A 14,407-nucleotide genomic window follows, 5' to 3' on the forward strand; every position below is an offset into this window, starting at 1 on the left:
AGATGTTTAGTATATCATACGAGGATAACTCACTTCAAGCTCATCAAAGAGCCTTCTTTGACGACCTGGTCACTTGCTTTCCTAGGAAGTCTGACATAAAGAGCAATAAAGTGCCAGAAAAATAATAAAAAATTTAAATAAATGATCATGTAGAAACACCAAAAACCTTTAAATGAATGATCTGACATCTGTGCATGATTTTAAAATACTACTTTAGAACAGCTGCTTATACCTGAATTGAGAGTTTTTCATTGTATGTTTTGGCCTCAAGCAACATCGAAATGGAAATGGAAATGAAAGACTCTGAGGAAAAAAATTTCTGGGGATAGTGTTATTTGTAATTAAAACATTTTTACAAATCCTATTGAATATACTTTAACAAGAAGGTTTAAAATCGTGTTTATTTCCAATGTTGAAATCTTTTTCTCTTCCTCTTGTTAACTTTGAAACACTGTTTCTAAAAATATTCCACCTCCATCTGTTTCTGGTTAGGTTTTTCATCTGTGGCATAAAGAGTCTGAATAATCATGTGTCGCAGCTGTGAAGGAGATCAAATGATGATGCTCCTCAGCCACAGTGCCATTTGTATCTCATCCAACCAAACCGTTCTGGAAAGTAAGCTGTCTAATCAAGCTGAATTATCGCCATTCAGTTGTACATGCAAGCAGAAGCTGTTTGGCTATTTTAGAGAAAAATACAAAAATAAATGTGACAGAATCACTGGTTCAGTAAAATTACAGAGTACCAAGAACATCATTTTCTCTGGAATTTGCTCAGTCACAGACAGGCAGAGGTGCTCAAAAAACGTAGGTTAGGTCATTATCTGGAAAGATGACCCATGATTAGTACAAGCTTGCTGAAACATTTTGTAGTCCACTGATATCAGAGATCATCAATCCCTCTCTCAAAGCAAGTATTCAAACTACAGCTATATATTCAACTTCTATACGACCTTTGCAACCTGCTTTAAAGAAATCAACCAGGTTTATTGGCTGCTGACCAGCTCCTGATCAATCCTTGCAGAAAGGCAACTATTACAGAAAACAGTAAACTATTACAGAATTAAATTTAAAATACTGAAGCTCCTATGGTATTTTAGACTTCCTCCAACCAGCTGTCAGAGGTATAGAAGGTTACAATAACAATTATATCTATCACAAGACAATTCAGTTCAGTTTATTTAATCTATTCCTCTATTTTTTCTTATTATCCAGCTGCATATTGCAAATTCAGAGAAGAGACTTCATCATTCCTGACAATACAATAAATTCATATTTTTCTCCGACAGAGCCCAGAATAGTATTTTTCCCTTGGGGATCCTGCTCTTTAAGAATCTAAAACATATAGATTACTGGTAAAAGAGACTGTGATATGACACTGACTACAGCAATTAGTCTATGGGCACAGTCTGCATTTTCCAAKAACTTGCATTTACTTTTCATTTATTTTGTATGTTAACTTGCTCCCTCACCTTTCCTTGTGCTAAGCAATGCTCAGAACAGATCTACCTGATTTCACATACCCATATAGGTAAAATACTAAAAATGAAAATCTTGCAGTAAATAAAGTAACTCTAATGAAGCTACTAATCTTATCCTACAATCCAAATAAACAAAGCTCTCTGCTCCAGGAGGCCATGGTAACACAGCTAACTTTGCTATGCTGCACCTTTCTTCTCCAGCAAATTTGCATGTTGCATTCAGTTGGTTCGTTTGCCTGTGGTATGAGGGAGGCCTGTATATAACTCAAGCCTCATCACCGTCCTGTTTCATGAGCTGGGGAACGTGAATTGCTTCCAAAGAACATGAAAAGAGCAGTGGACTGCAGACACTATTCCTCATTTTCTCTCTTAACTCCGCTGTGTCTGCTTTAGCCCCATTTATTTCCCTCACAACCCCCATCAGAGTCACAGAATAACTTAGGTTGGAAGGCACCTTCGGAGGTCCTTTCGTCCAACCCCCTACTCAAAGCAGGGCCAATTAGATCAGGTTTTTCAGGGCAACTTCCTTTCAATTCTGTGTTTCTTTCCATTCTCTCCACTCATACAACCACATACACCCCTTCTTTATGCTTCTGGTGCCCCACAGGGTTACTTTTTACTCTTGGGGAGCCAAAGGAGTACGTGAGAATGAGCAGAGCAGTCTATCGACAAGAGAGAAATGAGGATGTGGTAGAGTAGATAAGGTTTTGCAGGAGGTGGTGGAGGAGAAGGAAGGGTGGGAGGAGGTGTTAGGGAGACCAAGGTTATGCAAAGGATTGGGGAAGCGGCTTTGTGGTAGGAAGGAATGCAGTTTCTGTGCTTTAAAGGCTCCCTCTGAGCTTTTGTTTCAGCTCCCCAGCAGCAGAGCATTAGTGCTCTTCTGTGAGAAACCCTTTGACCACTGATGCCTTTGTGCAGAATGCTTGGATGCCTCTGCTTTATGCAAAGTCAAGAATGTTTGGGTGTTAAGCTTGGCATTTGCATATACAAATCAGTTTGGGTTTCTTTTGGGTTTAACTAATTTCCTGAGTTTTAAGTGCTTGCTTTTGGAAACATAATTACAGAATTCTTCAGACATTCTGTCTTTCACTTTTTTTCCATCCACTGTCACTTCATCCCTCATTCCTTTTTCAGCCAGTCCCAGTTATCCACTCCTAGGTCTTCACTCAGCTTTTCTCTGCCTCTAAACCCAGCCACCAGGCATCTCCATATTAGATCCCAGTCACCTTATCCTCAAAGCCAGCTTTCAACTTGTCAGCTAGTCTTATTTCTTCCTCTCATACCAAMTTTTCTCATATATGCCTCCTCTTGGTTTCTACTTACGTGAATGATTCTCAGTTCCAGTACATTTATTCAGCCATTTCTAATTTTCCYATCTCACATCCCCTTACCTTTTCAGTCTCATCAGCTACTAACTCTCAGTTCTCTTCCCTCTCTCCCATTTGTACCCCAGCTTCCCACTCAATATTCCTGTCCTTTGAAGATATATTTCAACGCCCTCCCACAACCTCTAGTCTCAGTTTTCTTCTTCCCATCTTTACCTTTCAATCACATATTGTTATTTCCTTGTCCCACTCTATCACATCTGTCCCCTTCTCGCTCAAAAGGTCCCATTCTTTGTCCTCTTCATTCAGATCAGATAGCCTTCCCTTCCATTTTTTCTGAGTCTCAGAGAGATATTATTTGGAACACAAGACATACACRCTGCTTTCTCTCAGTTCAAGTATGTGGGTTCAACTCAAGCTCCACAACAGCCTGGAGACAAATGCAGGGAAAAGCCTGCTGAACCCTATAGTGGACCACAACTGATACAGTCAAAACTTTCAGAGGATAAAGTCTAAGAAGTTTTCACTGAGCATGCGTAAACTGCCTTTTTTTCGATAGATTATAATATGGAACAACTCAGGTTGATTTTCGTGTAGCCAGTCAAAGGTACACCCCTGAACTAAAAGCTACTTAAGCATCAAATATCCAGAAAGATCCAAAATATTAAAGGTACAGGGTAGGGGTATAACATGGTTGTGCAAAAGCAAATTATAATAAGCAGGATCAGCATTAACTCAGATCTAGTAAGCACTTAAAGACCCAAGTTCTGTCAGCGAGGTCAGTTGCCTTTGCACCACATGCCCCAGAGCTTCGTGTTTCAAAAACACAGTACTAAGACACCGAGTTCTTCCTGGAAACAGTCCAGCTGGTTTCATGGGGCACAGCACTTGAGCAAATCACTCCTGCTAGACCTGTGCTCTGCACATAGCCAGCTCAACTACCCCAGCATTTATACCAGTAAACCAAAAAACTACAAGTTAATTATACTAACCTTGTCCTCAGACACTACTGAATTGCTGAGGTGATATTTTCACAAATCGAACCTAAAAGGCAGAAAGACAAACAGACAAAGACAAAAAAATCAGACAGTATGACAGAAACAAAAAGCTAAAAATGCCCAAAGCAGACAAGCAGTATATATATTTTCTGCCTGAAGAGCTAAATTTGGTCAGAGCCATAACCATCTAAAAATATGTTCTTCTACCGAGAGGTTGGATAGTCTTATTAGAAGCAGGCGCTGCTAACTTTGTCTATAAATAATAAATCCTTGTGTTTCTCTGTGTAAGCCCTGCTGTACCTATCCAAAATCAGGAAGATACATCACACAGCCTGTCACTGCATGTCATCTATTACTGTCATTTTTAAACTTGACTCTGAAATATATGACGAAAGCYATTGTCTGAGGCACGGAACAATCGTTTCAGACTTGTCACGTTGTTCCTCCGACAAGAAAGGACATCCTTTTCCCTCTCACTTACTGTTCTAGCAAAACTCCAGAGATATTTATTACATGCTTCTTTACATGTATGTACATAGTTTCACTTCGGTAGAGGACGAATCTTCATATAGTTTCTTAAAAATTGTTTAGTGCTGTGTACTGCTAAGAAGCTATCACAATCCATCACATGCATGGATGTATTTTTGGGAAATGAGGCAATTCCTATCATATATTTCATTTGCATAGCAATTTTGTTATTAAAAGTGACTACATAAGTAAATAAACAAAATGTAGAAAATGCTAGAAAAAAGTTCATTAATACTACAATGCTGCCACCTGKTAACCAGAGGTGTAATAGCAGGGCAAACGTTTTGCTCTGCCTTAAACAAGCTGACTTATTTTAAGTAATATATTTAAAATCACTAAAGAAAAGTAAAGTTATAACTGTGGAATAGGATTRTTTTCCTGTTTCAGATGAAATAATTCTTGTTGCTCTGTTTCACTAGGAGAAGAAGTAACTCAAAATTAAATTTGATTCTAAAACCTGGAAAGTATCTAGGGCAAATACCCAGCTAAAGGATTGAGTCAGCACAGATTCCGAGCACAAAAGTAGTCAAAATGAAGTCCATATTTAAAGTTACTCAAGCYCTTCAGTAGCTTGCTGTATTAAAATCACACTCACTAAATGTTTACAAAGAGAATCAAATCTACAGGGAGATAGATATGGAATAGATTAAATAAAATCCTGAGCAGAGATCCAAAGAAAATAAGATGGCAGGTGTTTTACCTAGGTGAAAAATCCATTCCTGAAAACGAAAATCATACACTCACATTGAGTGAGCAGTAACTATTTAAACACAGATATATATTTTTATAGGTTAGGAAACATGAAAGGCAATGGGAAAAGGTTCCCAGGCACTTAAAACAGTCCATAACTCTTCAAATCTAAAAAAGTTTCTAAGCATCTGTCATAAACAAGCAAGAGAGATTATGGAACTGATCAAATCTATTTACAAATTCCCAGAAAGCACCACAGGGATGAACTCCTGTACATGCTAGTCCCAGCATGCCTCTGCCCAGAGAGGTTGTGGAGTCTCCTTCTCTGGAGATCTTCAAGGCCCACCTGGATGCAACCCTGTCTAATACGTGCTCTAGGCGACCCTGCTGAGCAGGGAGGTTGGACTAGATGATCTCCAGAGGTCCCTTCCAACCTTCTATGATTCTATGATTCTAATATAGAAATGCAGAGTGTATTGTTTAGCTTTCCATTCTAATACATGGTGGGAATGCTCCATCATCTTATTATGTATCCCTGGTGACCTATTACCCTGTTACAGTTTTTTTTTTTTCAGATTAGTATAAACTTCTTCCAAATTCCCTAGGAAACAACAGCTTAGAGACAGTTACTACCCACAAAAAACACACCCTCAGAATTGAATCTAATGTATGACTGTATCACCTTTGAAAGGATGTAGGGTTTAGAGCATCCCATACATTTCCCAAGAGGAACACTCACATGCAATTCTTCTATCAGCCATGAGACGGCAGGATTAATTCCCCATCTACCCTAGAGAACCTTGCCATCACTTTGGAAATGAGGCAGTGATCTCTGTTACATATACACTGTCATCAGGGTTAAAGTGTTTTATGTAGATCTACATAGCCTTATTTTTTGTCCTAAAAGAAGAGGAGGTACTGTGATAAAAGTATAGGTATCATTCAGACACTGAGTGACAACTTCTGCTCTCTCAGAACAGGAGGATATTCAAATTAAAAGTTAAGACATTCAGAAGCAACAATGGAATTCCTATTTTTGCAACATGTATTTTGATCATGTAATCACCACAATTGGAAACTGTGGAGAAAATAATGAGTATTAAGGTGAATCAAGCATATTGAGAGTTCCAAGAATTTCTAAGAAACATTCAAGATCTAAGTAAGCCAGTAGTATTCAGTAGGAGATCTGTGTTAGATATGAATTGACCTCCCCCTTCATTACACCAGAGTTTCAGTTCTTGCTTTAAAGCATCTCTTACTGGACACTCCTATAAAAAGAATACAGATTTGAAAAAATCCTAGATGCTTATATTTTAAATATGTTGGTAAAAGTACGTTTCCTTTCAAGCCATATAAATGGCTTTATTTCCACTCACATTATTTTAGTATGTGCTAATAAAGGCCTGTGATGCTAATTGTAAAAAACCTTGATGATGGAACAATCACTTGAATCCAGATCAAGCAAAAAACTTCAGTGTATTATGTATTTTATCAATCAAGAACCTAAGGCATAAGCATATAGGCTTTCAGTAAAAAAAAATCCTCAGTGATAGAAGAGGGAGAAAGTATGAAGTAGCAAAACAAACTTCTCTAGGCAATATAATTGCTGAGGAAGATAATTATATTCTGATGGCAATTACAAGAGGTTCAAGTTTTAAATACTGCAGAGGTGACTTCTAGTCAGCTAATTTTCCTTGTAAACATTATTTCAAAGACACATACTAGAGAGGCAAATAAATGGACCTCTGACCACAGTCTATCTCTGCATACTCTATATTGTTTCTTTTTTTCCTCTACCAAGTCGTATTAGCTGTGTCCCTATTGTCCAAGACTGTAAGAAGACAACTTTYTTTAATGAAGGGATTTTGACGGGTATGTGATAGGGATCTGTYCTGGAAAGAAGAAAGGGTTAATGGCAGCTCTCTAATAGGGAGAAATATTTAAGAAAATAATAATGATCTTCATTAGTCAAGTGACAGATGTTTCATATTCTGGGGTCCAAGCTCTCAGAAAGAGTTCAAGACTAAGAGAAGAGCCTAGATTTCCTGATTCTCAGTGAAATGCTCCAGGCACAGGATAGTAGGTTAAAATCGTATCACACTAAATTCTGCTCCTTTAGAAACAGAAGCAATGGAAAATGTACATAGGGCACATCCTGCCCATCTTCCTTACTCCTGTGTAAAAAACTCCTTATATAAAACAAGAGGAGGAAGTATTTGTCCCAAAATCAAGAGAGGAATAACAGCAGTCATTCTTGCATCTTCACATTTATCCTATCAGTCTACCCAGAGAGCCAGGTGTGAAGGACAGATACAAAGTACAATGAATAATGGGCTGCATGCAGACCCATCTATTCTGAGCTCCCTGCCAAAAGTGGAAATCCTGTAGATTCATTTTTGTACAACAAGAACCACTAAAACCATGCTTACACTTTTTTTTTTTCAATTCCAAAGGTAGCTAAAATGTGCTAAATGCGGGGCCTACAGAGTTTCTCCCATTAAGTTCAAAATACAAAATGAGAGACAAAAGTGGCAAGAAATGGATACTCCACAAAGTCAACAAYAGGATGATAGTCCGCAGTTGATATTTGGATGTATGCTAAATGCATGAATAAATAAGCAGCAATGACTGCTGCATGAAATGGCAATACCAGAATAATTTCCTGGTGAGATACCCTAAGATTATTTCTATGTAATTCAGCAAAATTAAAACTTCTAGTGGTATCTAATAAAGCCTGGAATCATGCTGCTTAAAAAAAATATCTGCCAGTTTTAAGGAGATTTATGCTGCAGAACAAGTGGGTGGATGGGACGGATGACTGAAACTATTTAAGTAGTGTCATGCTTTCCAGTTGTGACTGCAAATGTCAGTAATGTGCAAGTGTCTCTGAAAAAATAAGTTCCTTCTCAAAGGCTCATATTTAGTTCTACATAATCTTCAGTAGAAAAAAAAAAAAAAAAAAAAAAAACAGAAAAAAGCTCCCTGAAGAGCTCTGTTCAGGTCTGACCCAATTATAACAATAACAGAGCCTGAAGCAGGCAGCAAGTATGCAAGCAAGTACATACAGTAAGTACAGAACCAGCATATAGGATATATAATTGTCAAATCTAGTTTACAAAATGTGCTACAAACATGGGCAGTGTAGGAATTCTTAATACATTATATATTTTTGAGGACAGAAAAAGTATGGTATGCACATGCAGCATCAGATTGTGCTCCAGATTATGCCAACAGATCAGTGGTAGCCAGTCTTGGGTGGTTTGAGCACTCTGGCTCCTGGAACCTGGCTATATTTATCCTGGCTGATGTAGCCTGTCAAGTGTGTCCTGCTGATGATAAGGTGCCGTACTTGACAACAGTGGGGGATCAAGGGGGAGGAGCAGGATGGGGGCTTGCACTCAGTGTTTCTTTAGGGGTCTCAAAAGCCCTGCAGTCTCATTCTCATTCAGCTTGGATCCTGCTTTCTAGATGCAACTGGGAGCTTCAGCTGAAACAAAGTGAAGATGCCAGAGCCTGTAAAGAAAACAGGTAAGGATCACAACCGATAAACAAAATTTGAGAGCAGCTTGGCAGACAAAATTTTGGGCTAGCTTGTGTACATCASAGAAATGAGATGCCTCAATAACAAAATAATAGAGAGAGAAAAGAGATGATATTTTATAAACTTATTATAAAAAAGATGTTGAGTCATTCTGTAGCGAAATCAGTAACTAGTTTGGCAACCTTCAGTCATAAAATTATATCCAGAGACTTTGGATTAGGGGAGAGGATAGAGGTGAAACATATTGAATTGTCCGACTATTTCCATTTCTCATCTCCTCTCCCAGCCACCTTCAGGGCTCTGAAAGAAGCTTGTSGTCTCTCTCTCCGGCATTTTGGGCAGTATAAACATCTCCTGTTCTTTTTTTCCTGATAATTCCCAGGAAGTATCAGTAGCAACCTCTGATGGTATTTTTTGGTGCTGAAATCTCTATGAAAATTAAAGCTAATGGTAGCTGATTCAGAACTTACTTTTTACTCACTCAGAAGATGCATACACAGGAAAGAAGAGGAGGCCTAGAAAGTATAAGACGGGATGCAAGGTGCAAGGACACTGTGTGTCTGAGAAGGAGGACAAAGAGATGGTGGGAAGCAGAGCTAGGGAGAGTTCACCTGCAGAACACTTGTGTGTGGATAGAGAAAGATGGCCCAGGAGCATTCCATGTCCACAATTAAGTTTGAAAAAAAGATGTTGAAAGGTGAAGTTACAATTGTTTGAAATGCATGTGTACAGTACACAGTGATGGAGGAAACTCTGCTAAATCTGGGATTCCTGACTTTTAGAGCCAGGCTCTCATTTCATTGATGCCACTGYATACTCAGAATCACTAAAACCTGAATGTACAGCACAAGATGCACAGCTTTTTTACAACATGTCCTTTTCAGAGTTAATCAATAATACTTATTAATGTAGGCCTTTGTGTACCTTGCAAAAGACTGAACAAGACTGATCCCCTGTTAGGCTCATCCAAGGTAAAACCTGCTGTGCCTACCACAACAAAAGAGCCTACACTTGTTAGGAAGAGCTTTCATTTTGGCCTAATATCTGGAACCAGCTGCTGCCAGAGACAGATCACAAATCCAACCCCTGTCTCTCATCAAGAACTGCAAAGCACTAAAGCAGGGCTCATTTTAACAAGACCCTCTATACGCTATAACTCTGAAGTGACAGTGGTGTCACCAGTCCTTCAGTTTCTATCACAGCTATCACATCATTTAATGTTCTTAGAGCTGCAGTTTCTGGAATCAGATCAAAGTGGAACCTTATATAAAAAATAAGTATATACCAGACCTCATGACTGTAGAGAAAACCTTGAAAATAAGAGCTGCAAAGGCTCATCAAACACAAAACAGAAGATACTCATAAGCTTATTCCATTTTTAAAATCACATGATGTTTGAGATTTCTTGAAATGTCTAATGTTTGTGATTGCCAATGATGGCAAAAAAAAGTATGACTGAGTAGATGAAATTTGACAGTGTAATCTCCAAGGCATTGTCACTTCCGATTTCTAATGGTTTAACTACCTTTGATAAAGCAGTTGTTTTTTACATTTGTACATTCCTTTCACATAGATTAAAAATTTCACATGAACATTTTGCACCTCTCTGGATGGGAAGTGACGGCTTCTCTGACTGTGAAGTTGATTACTTTTGCTAGTTAATGGTGAAGAGAAATGGATCTTATTATTCCAGTTTATTTCTCCAAAGAGAAGAAATCTAACAGGTGTCCAACATCACTAGTCCTACACAATTCTTATGAACAAATGAACCCAAACGTGGTGATTATCACAGCGGGGGGAGGAAAAGCTCTTATTACTCGCTCTGAGTGACAGAGAACCAGTCACACGCTCCATAACTTCTAGAGAGGATCTTTGCATTCTCCCAAGAAATATTAATCYCTTTGGTTTTCTATTTCATGTTATTTATATAGTTCAAAACACTCCAAATTAAGATAATGTTGAACAGGATTTCAGGAGGGCTGAAAAAGCAGTACATGCTTGAATAAATCATGATTCCTGCCTTTCGCATATCATGTAATTTTAACACTGCAGAACTCCATGAGATCTCTAGTGAGTATTACTGGAATTAGGGCATCCGGTGTATAAGTAAGGGAAAAYGCTTCAGGCTAAAGAACGATCAGAGATATTCTATCTATAGCCGCTCTTTTAACAATCCCTTCACTGTGTGAAGAAGAAAAAAAAAAGTCTTCTTTTAGCTCTCTCACTTAAACTTTTCACAATTTTATCTGTTTGAAGGCTGCTTTTTTGGAAAGTTTTGATCTGTTTTTTTCTTGTGAAAAAAGTCAAAAAAGATTAAAAAACCTCAAACATTTCTGTAACAATATTTTGTGACAGTAAGAGGAAACAGCTGACTTTTAAACATCAAATTTAGTACATAAACACAGCTTAATGGGAAATGTGGGCATTACTAAATCTGGAAAAAAAGAAGTCTGGCATTAGTCATCTTCACTGAAAATCAGTTCATTTTTGCTCATATATTTATACATGAGGAGTCTAGATTTTGCAGTTCAGATTAGGAAATTTTATCAAGGGTTTATAAATAACCTGCCTGTAAGTGCACAGCAGCTACTGGCATTCCAAAATAACACAGAATATTGGAAAACAACAAGTAGGAAGTAGAATTTTAGTTTGAATAAAAGCTCCTCATTTTACATTTGTAAGCATCCAGCACAGTAAAGAACTTCCGAGCACTACAGTAATACAAAAAATAAATAATAATTCATATAGATATATTTTCCTTTTACATAATTCAAGGTTCAAAATAAGCCAAACATTATCGTCCCCATTCTGCAGAAAGTATGACGGGCAAATAGAGAGAGGTGATTCTGGTTAGTGAAACTATTCCTCGCCTGTTACTCATGTTACAGGAATTTACAATCTCAGCTGCTGAAGTAGCCAAAGAATGATAAGACTGAGTAGCTCAATAGCTTTTGGATCAAGGAATGATTAAGCTTGTAATTGCAAGAAGCCACTTAGCTCCTGATGAAGGAATGTGCAGCATCTTTATATAATTCCTGAGCAAGGAATTTACAAGCTCCGTTACTGGTCTGCTTATCCACAGTTTGGATTTCAACTCATTGGAAAAGTAAACGGTATAAAAGGAAAACTAGACGCCAAGAATAAGTACTAATGTAAAGATACATTTTCAACGTGAAGCCTTAACAAATTAAAGAAGTTCAAAAGCTGGCAGCTCATCTTTTAATATTAACTCAATGTGTTGGCCACGTACACATTTCACTACCAAATACACTGAATGTGCAGTAAGCCAACTAAGTTCTATGGGAGAAAACTTTGACTTTTTATTTTTTTCTAATTATACTCATCACAAATTAATTCTACCAGAGTTTGTAGCTTGTGCATTCAACCAGATACATGACATTCTCTCACACACACACACAAAAATACATCTTTAGTATTTTTTATCTCAAGCAAAAACATAATCTCAAAGYCTTATTCTAACACACATTCTATTAAAGTGCTTATACCACATATCACAGTCACAATAAGCCAAATAATGATGCAGTGCAGAAGCTGGAGTCATCACTCGGAAAAGCAACATGAAATTAAAAATAAAAAACCCATCACCAACAACAGAATGGTTCTCCCCTATCACACTCATGAAAATCATTCCCGTGGAATCCACACTTCCTCACTTTGATTTCAGATACATCCCACATCCTTTGAAATTCAGTGATTGTAAGATAAGGTTCCCATCTCATGTTTGTGATTCTTAACAAGCCAAATTATTTAGAGAACATGGCTAGCAATTAAAATGATCCTGGTTATTTAAACATTACTTCATATCAAGTTTTTTCTTTTTTTTTTCTAGACAATCATCAAACAGAAGTGTGTCTTCCAGCTTTTAAAACTAACTTTTATTCTTATTAGGGATATAAACAGAACTTGGGAGATACTTGATGCTCGTAAGATGTACAAAGACAACAAAAAAGCAGTGCTTGCCTCAGAATACACACGCACGCACGCACGCACACACGCATGCATGCGTGCGTGCATGCACACGTGCACGCAGCCAGGTAAATGGATACAGACAAATCAATGAGAGAGCAAATGAGAGAGCAAAGTAAACAAGGACCCCTGCAGTGGCTAGTGGCCTGGGTAATAGTTTAGCCATTTTTCACATCTTTGCATAGGAAAGCATGAGGAAGTTTTAGAGGAGACTAGTAAATTAGCTTGGTGGAGGTTAGAAGGAGGCTGCTTCAGAGCGGGTCAGAAAGTAAGGGAGAAGGCATGAAAATGAGTATGAAAAAGAACGAAAGCATGGAAATATAGTATGAAATTTTAACAGATGGCAGTGGTAGGAATGCAGAATACATTCATGATTTCACTTAGGAAAAAAGTTAGGAAAATTGTTTTTGGAACCTAGATAGTTTAATTCTGGTGTGATTGGGTCAAAAGCGTATGAATTTTGTATTCCTTTAGCCTCATGATTGAAAGCCCCATTAATGAATTATTATTGAAATGCAATCTGCCCACAGAGCTCAAATTAGTGAGAGCATTTTATTAATAATTAATGAAGTTGTGACTTACATTACAAACAGAAACGGATGGTTCATGTGTACAGAACCATCTCCTGTTACTACAATGCTCTCGAAGRAAGGCTGCCACGTACAAGTAGGGGTAGCAGCAGCAGTATGAAGCACAGAAACATTTTCTGCAAGACTGCTTCAGACCACATGCCGCCAGCTTCCTGTTCTGCCTGGGGTAGAAATCGTGTTTTGCGTTATTCAGAAATTATATGAAGCTCTTTGCATGATGGAAGCCAGAAGTGATTAGGTTAGTCTGGGGTATGAGAAGTGAGCAGTTAAAAATGAGTGGCTAGAGCCAGCCACAAAGTAGCTTTAGCCCCATTTCCTTCYGTTAGCTCCCTGTCCCTCCTCTCTTCCCCACAGCAGTTCCAAGCCTTCCCATGTACTCACAGCTCTTATCACTCCCATCCTTACCAATAATTTCTGTCATCATCAGCTCTGGTAGCTCACACGTGCCTTTACCCTGCCCCAAGAACTGCTATAGTTTATTAGTAAGTGTGGCTTGGAACTGAAGGGAAGCAGAGCATTAACAAAAAAGGGCGCAGAGGACATGGGCTACTTGGTCATCCAGTGCTTCAGCGCAATGGTCCTAAAGGCACATTTGCCCAGCGTCCAGCTGAACACGTGATACTGCCTGAGACCTGTCAGCGCCTAGGAGGTGTAAGACATTCCACAACATCACACGAGAGGTGTAGCAGTTGTTGGGTTTTCCACACTGATGGTAGCAATAGTGTCCAAGAGTGTTTTGAATATGAGATGGCTACCTGGAACTCAGAGGGATGCATCTGGGTGGAAATCAAATGTTCAAGTGAGAGATATTTCCAAATGGGTAACGTGTTTCTGACAGAAGCATGCAAAAGTGAGGCTCTCAGGAAGGACAACAAGTTTTGAAGGAAAAATGACGTGATTCTCCTCACATGCTTGTTCAGCAACCTGTCTTGTGCAACAAAGTAATTTCTTCTAAAGTCTCCTGTTACACATCCCTGATTTTTTCTTTTGAAATACAAACAATGAAGGATGACAGGGAATACAGATGGATAAACAGCGAGCCAAGACTTTGGACACTGATATCCACTGACTTTGAACCTCAAGTGCAGGAAAATGACTCTTAGAATCTCCTTTATCTGTAAGAAAGTGGATTCTTAGGAGCTGTTCTTGCAGGTCTTATTTCCCATGGATGCTTTTGGGCTTGTCCAATTTTATGCTTCAGTTGATGCATTCACAATCATTTTAAGTGGGAGCTGAAAGGAGCATTCGGCCAGAAAACAGAGAGAGGG

The 14,407-nt window shown here is 38.4% G+C and overlaps 1 protein-coding gene across 1 annotated transcript in view; it reads left to right on the top strand.

Annotated features, from left to right (window-relative positions):
• The first annotated feature begins 8,434 nt into the window (after nucleotides 1-8,434).
• Nucleotides 8,435-14,407, top strand: part of MYBPC3 (myosin binding protein C3) — a 64,530-nt gene continuing 58,557 nt past the window's right edge. The window contains exon 1 of the mRNA XM_085305830.1: nucleotides 8,435-8,549. Coding sequence (XP_085161956.1) covers nucleotides 8,525-8,549 — 25 coding nt within the window. The 5' untranslated portion in view covers nucleotides 8,435-8,524. The remainder of the gene's footprint in view (nucleotides 8,550-14,407) is intronic.

Source organism: Rhea americana, unplaced genomic scaffold (assembly GCF_003343005.1).
Source record: "Rhea americana isolate MKP2758 unplaced genomic scaffold, rheAme1 scaffold_102, whole genome shotgun sequence".
NCBI classification, from domain to species: domain Eukaryota; kingdom Metazoa; phylum Chordata; class Aves; order Rheiformes; family Rheidae; genus Rhea; species Rhea americana.